This window comes from Fulmarus glacialis, unplaced genomic scaffold (genome assembly GCF_000690835.1).
Source record: "Fulmarus glacialis isolate BGI_N327 unplaced genomic scaffold, ASM69083v1 scaffold6194, whole genome shotgun sequence".
Taxonomy (NCBI): Eukaryota; Metazoa; Chordata; class Aves; order Procellariiformes; family Procellariidae; genus Fulmarus; species Fulmarus glacialis.
The window spans coordinates 2491-16110 of NW_009209864.1; the positions used below are offsets into that span (position 1 = coordinate 2491).

At 39.8% G+C, this 13620-nt stretch overlaps 1 protein-coding gene across 1 annotated transcript in view; it reads left to right on the forward strand.

Moving 5' to 3' along the window:
- The first annotated feature begins 972 nt into the window (after nt 1-972).
- SULF1 (sulfatase 1) overlaps nt 973-13620 on the forward strand; it is a 33374-nt gene continuing 20726 nt past the window's right edge. Inside the window, exons 1-5 of the mRNA XM_009576964.1 lie at nt 973-1117; nt 2128-2303; nt 2861-2989; nt 3224-3280; nt 4286-4415. Of these exons, the coding sequence (XP_009575259.1) occupies nt 995-1117; nt 2128-2303; nt 2861-2989; nt 3224-3280; nt 4286-4415 (615 nt within the window). The 5' untranslated portion in view covers nt 973-994. The remainder of the gene's footprint in view (nt 1118-2127; nt 2304-2860; nt 2990-3223; nt 3281-4285; nt 4416-13620) is intronic.

Here is a 13620-nt window from a genome sequence, read left to right on the forward strand (position 1 = left end):
ATAGCAGTATTGCTGAATATTGTTCAATATTGTTGTCACGGTTCATGTTATGTTGGTAATGTACTGTGCTTTGTATTCACATAAAAAAAAAACCCACCTCAACAGTATTTAATGTATAAATAAGTGTTACTTTGTTATGTGCAGAATTTGCACGTCTACCACATCACTGGGCGTCACTGGGACATAGCTCAGGTGAGGGCCAAGGGCAAGTGATGGAGACTGAATGTGGATCTGGAGTCAACGGTGCTGGTTGCAGCACTTTCTCAGCTCTCCCCTTCAAAGCCTCAGCACGGCTTCGTATCAGAGCTGACCCTGCGCCCAGGCAGCCAGCCCCGGGGGGGTTGTGCTCAGGGTCCTGACAATGCCTGCACTCGCCTTTGGTGACGGGGAGGGGAAAAAAGTCAGTGCTTTCGCTCTGTGCGGCATCTTGAAAACTGGTAACACCGGTGTTACTGTTCTTATCTTAGTACTGACTACTAAATTTCTTTATCCCACAGGAAAATATCTTTTTTGAGAGTTTCATTGAACTTGTGCTAATATAAAGGCAATTTCCCCACTGGAAGTATCAGGGCAATTTACATTAATACTGAGGGGAAGTAGTCATCTTTGATCTCTGACTTTCTTCGTTTTTCTACTTGTCTTTATGGGATGCATCATTCAGATGAGCATTTTTAATGATTACAGATTCTTTTGAGAAATAGGTTTTGGATCTGGTGGTGGTCTTTGAGCCTGAAAGAAAGCTCAGAAAGCAAGTAGTTAAAAAATGTTGAGGAAGTAATTTATGAACCAATGAAGCTTGGAAGCCACTGAAGTAATGTTTGTGATATTTTACATTAGGAATACCAGCTACTACATGGTATATGTGATTTAACTATTTGTTGGCTATTCCTGTGTTAGAGGGGTTCCCACCTTCCTCTGATGCCTGTGATGCTGCACAACTTTTCAGATCCTTTCTTTTCTTCCCAGCACTCCCAGCTATAACTATGCACCAAACATGGATAAGCACTGGATCATGCAGTACACGGGGCCCATGCTGCCTATCCACATGGAGTTTACAAATGTCTTGCAGCGCAAAAGACTTCAGACCCTGATGTCAGTTGATGACTCTATGGAAATAGTGAGTTCAAGAAACTACTGGGAATACAATCTTATTAGTTGAATACAAAATTAAATGAATTCTTTCTTTACCTTCACCAACCACAGCCTGGGCAGAGCCCCTGGGCTACAAAGAATTGCTCCACATATCCTCAGTAGAAATGAATTCTGTTTATGTTCTCTACAACATAGTGCCAAGCTCCTCGCTTGCTTCTTTCAATTGCTGGGTGAATAAACTGATGATTTTTTAAAAGGGGAAAGTCACTGGGCCTAATATAAAGCCTGGTATTAACAGAAGATGCATCACCTGCGTGTACACTTGGATAGACACAGGTGCACACATGACAACATCTATTCATTTCACACACTCCCTTCACAGTTCATCCTTCAGCTGAAATCTGGGAATTGGCAAATCACAGCAACTCAGGTGTCAGTCTGCTAGTGTTTGCAGAAGTTAGGCAACGCAGTGTACAGCTAATTATAGGTAACGTGATACGTGAACTATTAGGTGTACTTTGCACGACTTTTTGTTCAAAAATCAAGCACCATGACCAAAGATCTTCCCCCAGAGACATTTCTTTAAATTTTAATAAAAATTTACAGCCTTTTCCCAAGCCCACAACTGTAAGGAATGAGAAAGTTGTAGACTAACACTGTAAATCAAATTTGAGGACCATTTGCCCTAAAGCTGTAGCAGACTTTTTTCCCAAGCTGTGTTTGAGTACACAATGACTTTTGGACATACTAATGCAGCTATATTAGTATTAACATATTTTGCTATTTTAATTTTCTGGACCTGTTTAATTTTCCCCTCTGCCAAATGTGAAATTGAACTTGTAAGTTGAATTTTTTAACAGCACAGTAAAGACGAGATGTAAAAATGTCCATCCCCAGAATGTCTGTTTCAACAACCTCATCGATGTCATGTTTGGTTCTGTGTATTTAAGGGAGTAAAATGATGGTTATACATGATTATGCGCAAAACATGTTTGGCTACATTTAATTCAGAGTTTTTCCTATGCTGTGTTGCAGTTATACCAAATGCTTACAGAGATGGGAGAACTGGAGAATACCTACATTATTTACACTGCTGACCATGGTTACCATATCGGGCAGTTCGGACTGGTCAAGGGGAAGTCAATGCCGTATGACTTTGATATTCGAGTTCCTTTCTTTATTCGTGGTCCAAGTGTAGAGCCGGGATCAGTGTACGTTCTCTTATGTCTCTAGCACAGCTGTTGAACCTAATGTAAAATGTTTCTAAGAGCATGTAATTATCGCTCTATCTAGTTTCATTTCATAAAGAATGTCCTATTATTGCAGAGCAATGAGTGTTATAAAAAGGCTCGTCTTTCATTTTGCATATTATTAATAAGTTATAATGCAGATAAGAAAGTTGTATAATGTGTAGTCCTGTAGGGTTAGGTTTTGCTTTTAAAAAGTAGGTGGTCATCTTTACTGCTCACTTTCTGGTGTAGCAGAATGAATGGCATCATGCCCTCATTGTCAATGAGATAAGAGTAGTAGCTACTGCACCTCCTTGTTTTATTGTGCTTAGCTTTTTCTTTGTGATGACACTCTGCAGTACTGGCCTGTTGTTCTCAGAATTGTAGCCTTCAAAGGGGATTTTCTAAACTTAACACTTCTGTAGAGCTTTACATCTTCAAAGCCCTGATAAACATTCATTACCATTCTATTTCCAAGAGAATGTGAAGACTTACACATTGAACACATGACAACTATGACCTTTTCTGTTGATTTGCAGAGTGCCTCAGATAGTTCTCAATATTGATCTCGCTCCAACAATTCTGGACATAGCAGGACTTGACACACCTCCAGATATGGATGGCAAATCTGTCCTAAAGCTTCTGGACTTGGAGAGGCCAGGAAACAGGTGGGTCCCAGCATTTTTTTTTAGCCATTTCAGAAGCAAACACCTAAGTAAATCAACAACTGAGTGGAAAAAGATTCTGTGAGAATGAGCTGTGTCATGCCAACGACCACAGCTTTCACATCTATAAAATTGCAGGTATATATAAGCAGAGAGGTGTTTTTTCAAAAACAAATTGTTAACACTAGCAGTGCTATACATAGGTGCCAGCAGTAAATATTATTATTTTGCTTTCAGGTTTCGAACAAACAAGAAGACCAAAATTTGGCGTGACACATTTCTGGTGGAAAGAGGGTAATTATTAGGGGTGAGAGAGTTTTGGGAGAGCCTGCCTGCTGGGGACACTCTCTTGTACATGTTTTCCTTTCTGGTCCCTCCTCTTCCTTTTTATGGTCAGCAAAGTAGTAAATTTTGCAAGCAAACTTACAGGCCTGACTTGTTTCCTAGTTTCCCACCACTGGCTTTGCAAGCTTCTGCGCTCCCAAATCCCTACCTCTGAAGAAATTTGAAAGCATGCTTTTCTGGTGACTCTCCTAGCCCGTACCTCCTCTTTCTCTAACATTGTACTTGTGACTACTTATGTCATCATCTGACTCATTTTCTTTCCAAATCTCGGTTTCAAATCCAGCTATGCAGAACCCTCTTATCAACTGATTTTGTATTTTCCATCACATATTGGAAGCATTCTTTATTTTTGTTCTAGCTAAGAAAAGACTTATGTGTAAATGAGACATGAATATAACTGCTCCTCTTTTCACTGATCCCTCTTTACACCCTCTCACCTTGTCAATTACTGCTGTGAAAATTTTCTCTGAGTAAAAATTTTACAGCAATTTCCTTGTGGCACTTTTTGGCTTTAGAGATTATGGAAATCTTGTGTGATGTAGTACAAAACAGTGCATATAAGACACATTGTAATATATAAGATATAGCCAAGCTAGTGCTGAATGAGTATGGAAGCCCGTTAGCCTCTTCAGCTGGGCTTTTCAGCCAGGTAAGTACTGCTTCAGCATGTTTTGCTTTGTGAAAGAACATACATTTGTGTATGAATGGTGCTGAACTGTATCAGTTAGACATATTTCAGCAGCCCTTATTTCTCTTTGGGTAATTTCCAGCAAATCACCTGAGCCTTTTTTTCACTACATGACCTACATGGAAGGTCAGTAACAGAAATGTGGGGATTTTTTTTTCCCTGAGAAGACGTTAAATTTTCAAGTAGCTTTGCTTTTCCAGTTAAATTAATAATCTCCAGAGTTTAGAAGAATGTATCTAAAATATTCAACTTTTTTTTTCTTAAAGCAAATTTCTACGCAAAAAGGAGGAACCCAACAAAAACACTCAGCAGTCTAATCAACTACCAAAATATGAGAGAGTAAAAGAATTATGCCAACAAGCAAGATACCAGACAGCCTGTGAACAACCAGGACAGGTAAGCCACAAACAACTGCAATCTTTGTGCCAGAGGCAAATACCTATTTTTCACTAGGGGTCAAAAGAATTTGAAGAATATGGCATTTGGAAGATAGCTAAAAGACCATTATTCTGAATATCTTCCGAGCAAAGAAAACCAGACACAAATTGCTCTAAGCAACGGTCCAATTTAAGGTGTTGGAGGGCTGGTCCTTAGTTTGCTGTCTCAGTACAGGGTTTATGGTAAAACTCCCATGCTCAAATATAACATTAGATGACTGCTTTTTCTTTGATTCAGTGTATTGCTAAATATGCAAGATAATCTAATGATAATTATGAATAAGGGAGAGAACCTTTTTGAGCAGTGAAAGCTTGTACTCACTGGGCTAATTCAGAATTACTGAAGCAAATTGGTTAGTCCTATGGTTACGCATTATTTCATTTGCTGGGATGAACAACTGGACAACACACTTGGTAATCATCATGCTTTATTATTTATTGAAACACCTTTAATAGAAGAGTCCCCTTGGTCAGAAGCGCTTGCTGTTTAAGGTCACTGTAAGAAATCAGAGAGTGATACCCATACCCAAGCATTACTTTTTCTTCTCATAGCCTTAGTGATTTCAGCATAATGCCTGCCTGATACAAAGGTCTAATTGCCTGCTCACAAAACCAGAAGTCACTGCACCCCTGACTAATATGCTTACACCTGCAGCTCTGTAGTGTGTATACAGGGAGGGAGCTAAATTAAGAAAAAGTGAATCTGACCCCAAATTCTCTTCAATCCGTTCTGAATTAGTGCTGAATTAATGTTACCTACGGTAACATATAAAGGTGAATTTACTGGGGAGATGTGGAAGGGAGCTGTACGCCTTCCCACCGACACCACCTCCGATCAGGAACATGCTGGGGGCCCCAGGCAGCGGCTCGCACCCTCCCTGCCATCCTCCCTCTCCGTCCCCATCCCCACACAGCTCCCTGGAGGAGTGTGAGGCGATTTCTCCCAGGCAGGCGCTTGCTTTCCCTCAGATGTTTGCTCAGACCGCTGCAGCCGGCTGTAGGCCTGGTGCTGAAATATCAGTAAGCTGTTTTGAACGGGAGCATAAAGCCTCACTGTGCTCCACTTCCATCTGCAGCCACCCATGGTGCTTCACCCAGGGCAGGCAGAGCTCTGCACAACAAACTGGAGGGCACTGGGGACAACTCGCTCACTTAAAGAAATGCTCCGTCCCTACCTTTCCCCTTTTCGTTCATTAGAGCGTAGTGTTACAGTAAATCTCGGTTAATCCCAGATTGGACTGGAATATGTTTTGGCTGCCATATCCTCGGTCAGATCCTCTGCGACAGCTCTCACCTCACACATGATCCTTAAACGTGGCTGCTTTTGAAGGAATATACACAATATCACAGTCTCACCCAAGAGGAAAGTTTTCAGGAGTTCAAACACTGCCATTGTAAACAGAGATTATATTTGAAAAATTTATATTTTTATATAAAAACCAAAGGAGATCAATGGAGTCATTTAGACTGTTAGACGCTAAAATGTTTAGTTTTAAAATACCAAAATATTTTCTTTGCAATTATTTCTTATATTTATTACCTCTTATGCCAAAATCCAGGCTTGGAATAGCTTTACTTTTCCACATGTGAATAGAAAAGGTTAAGTGTCCTGACCAGATATCACACCTGAAGCAGTAGGAAACACTGCTCACAGCCGTGTTCCCAGCCCACTGCGGTAGACTTGTCTTTCCATCTCATATTGGTGAATCCCGAGGGCGGAGGGAGAAGGCCTTGAGTCAGCAAGGAGCTTACAAGAGCAATGGTGTTTGATAGCGGCTCTCCCACCTACGAACTCCCATTGGGGTCCTTTAAATGCAGAAGATACATTGGCTCCACAGAGCCCAGCAGCCATCCCTCAGAGTTGAATGAAGGACAGGGCTGAATTGACCTTTTTAAGACCAATTTTCAGACCTAGCCATCGACGTATGTAAATTATTTTCTTAAACAAAGAGAACAAAGTTGTGCCTGATACTTCTAACATTCTGAAGGTTTCTTGCAGGGATGCCAAAGTTAAACATGCCTACAGAAACCTCCCGTCAGAAAGAGCAAGGGCAGTTTCTCTCTCAGGAATGGGCTATATGCAGTGCTCACAGGGAAGTCAACATAGAATAGGAAGGGTGTGAATTTAAAGAGCAACACTGGAAATAACATGAACGTCAGCAAGGCATTGCAGTGTGAAATAAGTGTCAGCAGGATTTTTTCCATGTAGAAAAGTTCTTAAAGAAAATTAAAAGCTAACAGGCCAAATAATTTTACTTTAGCCCACGTGGTTCCTGATGTGCAATATGAGGCATCATAGTTTAATATGAGATTCTTCCAGCAGATTTCCCCTAGTCATTTTGCACCTCTTGGAAAAGAGAAAGAGGAAATATTGTTATGTGGGTCTTAACTTTGTTTTATCTTTTGAGATTAGTATCTTTAATTTAAATTACATAGGTGCATATACAGGAAAAAATCTTCATTTTAATTATGATGGTTTATAATACTTCCTACATTTACTCTAACTGGTTGCAGTTAACATCACTTAAATTAAAATCGCCTTCACAGAATGAGTGATTGCTGACAGATTCTTAAATAATGAAATTACTCGTCTGTGGGAAGTTGCTGCTAAATGTCTGGAACTAAGAATAAGCATTTGGTGAATTAATACACCAATGTACTGTCTAGTACATTTAGAGCTTGTTCTTCATTTTAATTTACTTTAGTCAATATCTAGTTCATTTGAAATGGAGAACACAGTTGGGAGTTGAAAAAGAAGGTTTAATACAGGTTTTCCTGTATGAAAATGAGGTGTGATCCTGAGACCTGCTAGTTCCAAAATCTCCAAGGATGTGGTACTCAGAAAAGTAATTGCTTCAGCTTATTCTCTATTTAATAAGTAACGTCTAAACAAAAAAAAGAAAAACAAAGAAAAAAAAACTGGCATAGTAAAGGCACTTTTTTAATTAAAATTTTCAAAATTTTAATTTTTTTTTCTATGCCCAATGTCTATCCGAAAGTAGGTAAACATAAAAAATGGAAAAAAAAAGAAAATATTAAACATTTGTATAATTGCTATAATTATTCCATAATTTTTTAAGTTCTAAATGATTGTTTGCCAAAAAGAGATAGGAAATTTAGATTATAGTTTGCATTTAGCTGCAAATCAGTAAGGTTTATGGGTTACCAAAAAAAAAAGTTTTGTTTCATTAAGAAAAAATAGTTATAAAATGCATATAAAAAATTAAGTTAAACTACTTTCACCATGATTTTTGTTTTTATTTAAATGTTTTAGCACCATTGACAGATTGCATCACTTTCATTGTAGAGCACCTTCCCCTTGCTATTTTTTCACGATCCCCTTTATGGGAGGACAGTTTCCAAAAGTTCACTCACCTCCTCGAGAACATATCAGAAATGAGATGTGCACAACTGCATGGATATGTTCACTTTTGAGTTATTTTCAGCCAGTCATTAACTCGGGTCAGCACTGAGCCCTCACGGAGGAGAGGACTGCGCCTGCTGAGCTGCGTTAGCAAAAGCATAACTAACAGGTCATGGGAAACGATTACTCGCCTCTCCTTGGTGCCTGTGGGCTGCAGCTGGAGTGCTGCGTTTGGGTTGGGACCTCCATTAGCAGAGGGACACCGGTAAACTGGAGCAAGTCCAGTGGAGGACCCCAGAGATGGTCAGGAAGTACTGAGGAGGGACACAGGTTTGTTTAGCCAGGAGAACAGAAGGCGAAAGGGGAATCTAATTGCTTCCTTCAACTGACTAATGGCTAATTAGAGAGAAGACAGACCCGGGCACTTCTTGGAGGTGCACAGCAAAACGGCTATCAGCAACAGAGAAGCTGCAGCAAGGGAAAGTCTGACTAGGTGTGTGGAAAAAAAAGTTACTGTAAGAGTGATTAAGCATTGGAGCCCGAAGAGGCTGTGGAAGGCCCATCCAGGGATACTTTCAAAACCTAATAATGTTGTTCCTACTTTGAGGAGGAGGTTGGACTAAATGACCTCCAGATGTTCCTTCCAGCAATTGCACTTAATTGCTCTTAATTTTTTGCTTGCTTAATACCTGGACTTGAGGATTTCACATTTTCTTCCTCCTCCTCAGCTTCGTAACCTGGGAAGCGCTGTTAATTTTGTCCATCTTGTGAGTGAGTTATGGGTCACCTGCCCATATCATATTTGGATACAGACTAGATTTCGGCTCCCCCCCTGACCCAACTGTTGACCTGCGCTCACCCGCAGCACAGCCGGTCCCATCACACTCAGGCGGGGTTCACTCCCCCCGCAAAGGGAGCAGCAGCGGGGTGGGCTCTCTGCTCAGCTTTGGGGCTTGGGGTGGGGTAGGTGTTTCCTTTGCGGTCCCTCCTTCACATGCCAGAGAGCGCTCATGAAATTACGATGGGAACCGGAGGTTTCCTTCGTAGTTTATATGCCAAATTTGTTACCAGTTTATGTGGTGTAACTTACTGAGGTCACCTGATTGAGCCCAGTTGGTTTAGTAGTGACTATTGATGGTTTTAGCACTTAAATGGTTTGCAGGTTGTTTTTATATTTCATTAATACGTATTTCCCCTCTCAGCTTTACTGTAGTAAGGTACACAGAATAGAAATATCTATTCATCTGCAACATTGCTAATCCTGCTGTTGTTTTAAAATGGGAAACAATCAGTGCGAACTTTTAACTAAAACTTTGTTAAATCTCCAATAGAGCAGAAATAATAGCATGTGAACAAATGTTTCTCTGGATTAATACAACCTTATCATGACACAAATCTCCTCTCAGATTTCCACTGAAATAACCTGAGATGAGAATATATGTTAGTTCAGGAGGTTTAGAGGCAAGCTGCTCTTAAATCCTCTGGCAGGTTATTTTTGTTGAACTCACTCCATCTTCTCTTCACTTCCATGAAATTCTTCTGGATACTTAGGAAATATCAAATAAAAGCATGTTAACTGTGTTTTCATTTATACTTTTTCCTTCTCTCTTCCCTTACCTAAACGTGTAATTAATGAGTTGAGTTAATTCATAAGTATTTATTCTTTTTCTCTCCACCAGTCTGAGGCATAGGAATTTTTCTGAGGCATAATTTTGACTTCTGGGACTTAACACTGCTTCCCAGATAGCAGTTACCTTTCGAGGTCTTGCGACTGATAGGCCGGGTGTCTCCAGTGTGCTGTTGAATCCATTATTTATAATCAGTATCAAATCCATAGCCAAACATGCATTTTTATCCTCTTACAAAAATTACACAAACCACAACCGTATTTTAAAATTTTCCCAACAGGGGGGAAAAAAAAAGCCACCCTCCCAAAATGAGGACTGTGAAGCTTTGTGTTTAAAATTTCAGCTCTTAGGTTGGATGACTCAGCAACCAAACCCAGACACGGGTCTGTTTATTTTATGGGCATACATCTTCTACCATCTGCTCCACAATACTTGCCAGTTTGTGAACAGCAAAGGTCTGAAACTTGTAAAGATCTGTGGTCTGCTGCCAGCTCCAACGAGCACTGACAGTGGGCAGAGTGGAAAAATGCATCGTGCTGCCCATGTTTGTATGACATGCATGCCCATGAACTCAAACCGAGCCAGACAGGTATAATGCCGTAGCCGCTAACCTTCCTTGTGCTCTTTTTTCATGCACCTCAGCTTTAGAGATGCGGAATATTGCGTTTCCTCCTCAGGAAGTGTATCCCAAAACCGCCCTAAAGAAATAATGTTCTGTTTGGAGAATATACCTGAAGACTGTACAGTGAGATTTTAGTTAATTGTTTCTCAATGTATTTTACAATGATTTAAGGCTTTACAGGTAGTCACTGGAGACATGTTGCTGAATCCAAGCATCAGCTCTGCAGTAAACGTGCAAGGTTCTTCTGACTCTGATCCAAAGAGCATGTTATGTAGTCTGTACATACCTCTTATTTCTCATGTGTCCTTCGCCATTTAAAAATCTAGCATAAGAATTTAATTTTATTGTTCATATTCATATTTATCACATTATCATATCAGCATTCAGTCAAAAGCAAGTCTAGTTGTAATGCTAAAAGAACACTTGCCATCAATCAGCTTACAGATAATATTGTAAAGGAAATTAGAATGAGGCTTATTAGGTGTAGTCTGGTTTGGCTCAAGTATCTATGTTCTCATAAAATAAATATCACAGACCATACATTTGTAAAGGTCAGCTTTATGACCAGCTGCGGAGTATGAATAAAAACACATAAGCCGGTAAGAGCTGGCCAGAATTGTCAGATGGCTGGCCAGCAACTGACAGCCAGACCCCGAGCACCCACTAAAACCCAACTAAAATTATGATATGGCATATAAACATCACTCATGGATCCTCCTGGTTTCAGAACAACCTCCTGACGCTTGCAGGAGTCAAAAGGCACTAGTCATGAGCATACAAGAGTGCATTAACGTATTGCTATTCCATATGCTGCCTCCCACCTCAGCTTGTCTTTCTCCATTTTCTGTCATGTTACACCTATTCAAACAGAGTTTCTTATGGCATTCCTAAAGCAAGGTGTTAGCAGCCCAGTCAGTGTAGATTACAGCAAGAAAGAAAATCTTTTTTTCTTCATAGTAGAAACATTTGCTTGTGTTTAAAGCTGTGACAACTAATTCCATTAACCTGTTTTACCAGAACACCGGTTCGAAGCTGGCTCTTCTTTGCCATCTGCCAATTGATACCACCTTTTCTTAGTCATAATTCAGCAGAGCATCTATACACAGGCTTAACTGGAAGCATGTGTATTTGGGACCAGTCACGTGCTTGAAACTAAGTACATACTTCAGTGCTTCCACGAACAGCTCTTGCAGCTGTTGCTCTCTTTAGACCCTGCAGAGTCATCCCTCATAGTTGACAGAAACATGCCTGCAACATAGTTGTTCAAGAATTCATAGGAATTGCCAGAAATTATGTTATCCCTTGTTAAAATATCACCCTGTTTATGAGTTAAAACCAAATATGAAGATAAGTTTCTTTATCTCTAAAAATAATCCTTCAAAGCATGTTATTTCATATTTGAGCCTAAATATTTCACATTTCAGCCTAAATATTTAAGTTTCCTGTTAAACAGAGGGCAGCTCTTTTCAGATTTGACAATTCTTCAAATTTAAGCAATCCTTAATCTGAAGTACCAGCTCTATTCTGGATAAAATCCGGAGATATTCCAGTCTGGGAACATCACTGGTTTCATTGGTTTCATCTCTTTCAATGCACGACTGTGTTCAGCGTTTTTACCACCATCTTATCAGTGTTCTCTATCAGAAAGACTTTTTGGTAGAATGGCACCTTGAAAAGCAACTTTATGTACCGAAAATGTTTAGACAGAAAACATAGATTATGCAAGAATCATGTTTAGCACTTTCTGTAGTACTCCTTTGAGGTTCTCTTTTTGCAGAGTTTCCATTTTAAAGTATCCAGTGAAATGTAGTATAAATTAAGTCCTCTGTAAGTTAAATGTATATGACCCAATAGAACTGATTATTATCAGTATTGCTATTTATAACTGAAAGGCTATTTTTATCCTTTTCATTGGCTGCTATTTGTTTGCACCTGAGAGTGGACGTTTATTGGATAATAACAGAAGTCTGTTGATGTTGAGTTGTAACTACAGACAAGCTAATAGATTTGGTAGAGAATGCTCTGGAGGTGAAATATTTGATGTCTCGACCTAAGTGCCTACACTTCTAGAGCTGACAATGCAGTCCATGCATTTTTTATAAACTAGAGAACTGCTATAGCTATGGCACTTAAAATCAATCTTGTCTATAGGTGAAGAGTGCGAAATTGTAGTCTGTAAACTTCCTAGGCTATTTTTTCTTTCTTCCATTTCTTAAACACTGTGAAGTAGCTCAAAATTGGCAATTTTTATAAAGTTATTTCTGTTATACAGTGATTAATTTCTTCATTCTCTTTTTCCTTTAGTTCTGTCCTTGTGTATTTAACGGATCTTATTTTTAAAGTCTGTCATACATTCTATATTACATCAGTTCTTACAGGACAAATTGCTTCCCTATCTGTTGAAGCACTCACTGACCATTGCACTTTTCAGGAACACTTCCTCAGGGTGTTAGTCTGTATATAAATAACCTTTTTGAGTATATTAATGTCAGTAGACTCTGGAGCTGTGCGTGATTCAATAGGAGGTGGTCCAGTTATGAGGGAGTGGTGCAAAAATTGGGACCTGCCCTTACGGGCGGCATCAACCCAGTTCTAAACTCAAGGAGGAGATTTTTGGTCCACAAAAATGCAGCAATTCCAAGTTCCCTGAGCAAACCTGGCACACCATCCCTGTGAAACAGCTGCACTCGCGTGCAATGTTCAAATACTGCTCAGACGTAACAATCCAGATTAATATTTGCAGGAGCACTTAGGAGCCTCAGTCAGGACCAGGGTTCATGACTGCTCTGCGGGAATGCGTAGAGGACATGGCCTTAACCCATAAACATTTCTCAGTATTCAGGTCCAGTTCAGCAGAAATAAACTGCTGCTGCTCTGTACTATTTACCATAGCCAACTAATTACAGGGCACTTTCAATATGCTGTGTGACATGGCCTCTTTGAATGGCACAGAGAAAGCAAAAACAGGACTCACACTGCAGTAGCACAGCCCTAACCCAGGCTCCCTTGCCGGTATTATCACGTCAGATCCCCCGACACTCACCCAGATCTGGTTACTGCTAATAGAGGAAAGTGGTACACACATACACAGCCTGTGATGGTATTTTCATCTAAACTGTTTTCAAATTCCTGTTTTCGAAACAGGAAAAAAGGGAAATGAGATCTTGAGGACATGTTTAAATTCATGAAGTCTTCCTTTTTGTGCCTTACCTTAACATTCCCTAGGCTGAGCAATAATACTCAGTCAGTCATGCGTTACCAAAATGAAAAAGCACCTGTAAAAATATTGTCGCTGTGTTATATTTCCGGTTGCGTGTTTTTCAGGGTTTCATAGCTTTGTGATAAAATCTGACAAGATATTTAACACTGAAGTGTCTACTGCAAATACCGGGTAATTACATTTCATAGAAACCCTTAGCTTGCCTACTCTTAAGACACCTTTCAGGAACTGTCTAATTAATTTCCCCTCTGTATATGGGGGCAGGAACTCTCTCAAAGCTGTCATAGTCTATTAACTAAAGAAAGTTGACTTGAAATCCTGCTTAAGTGG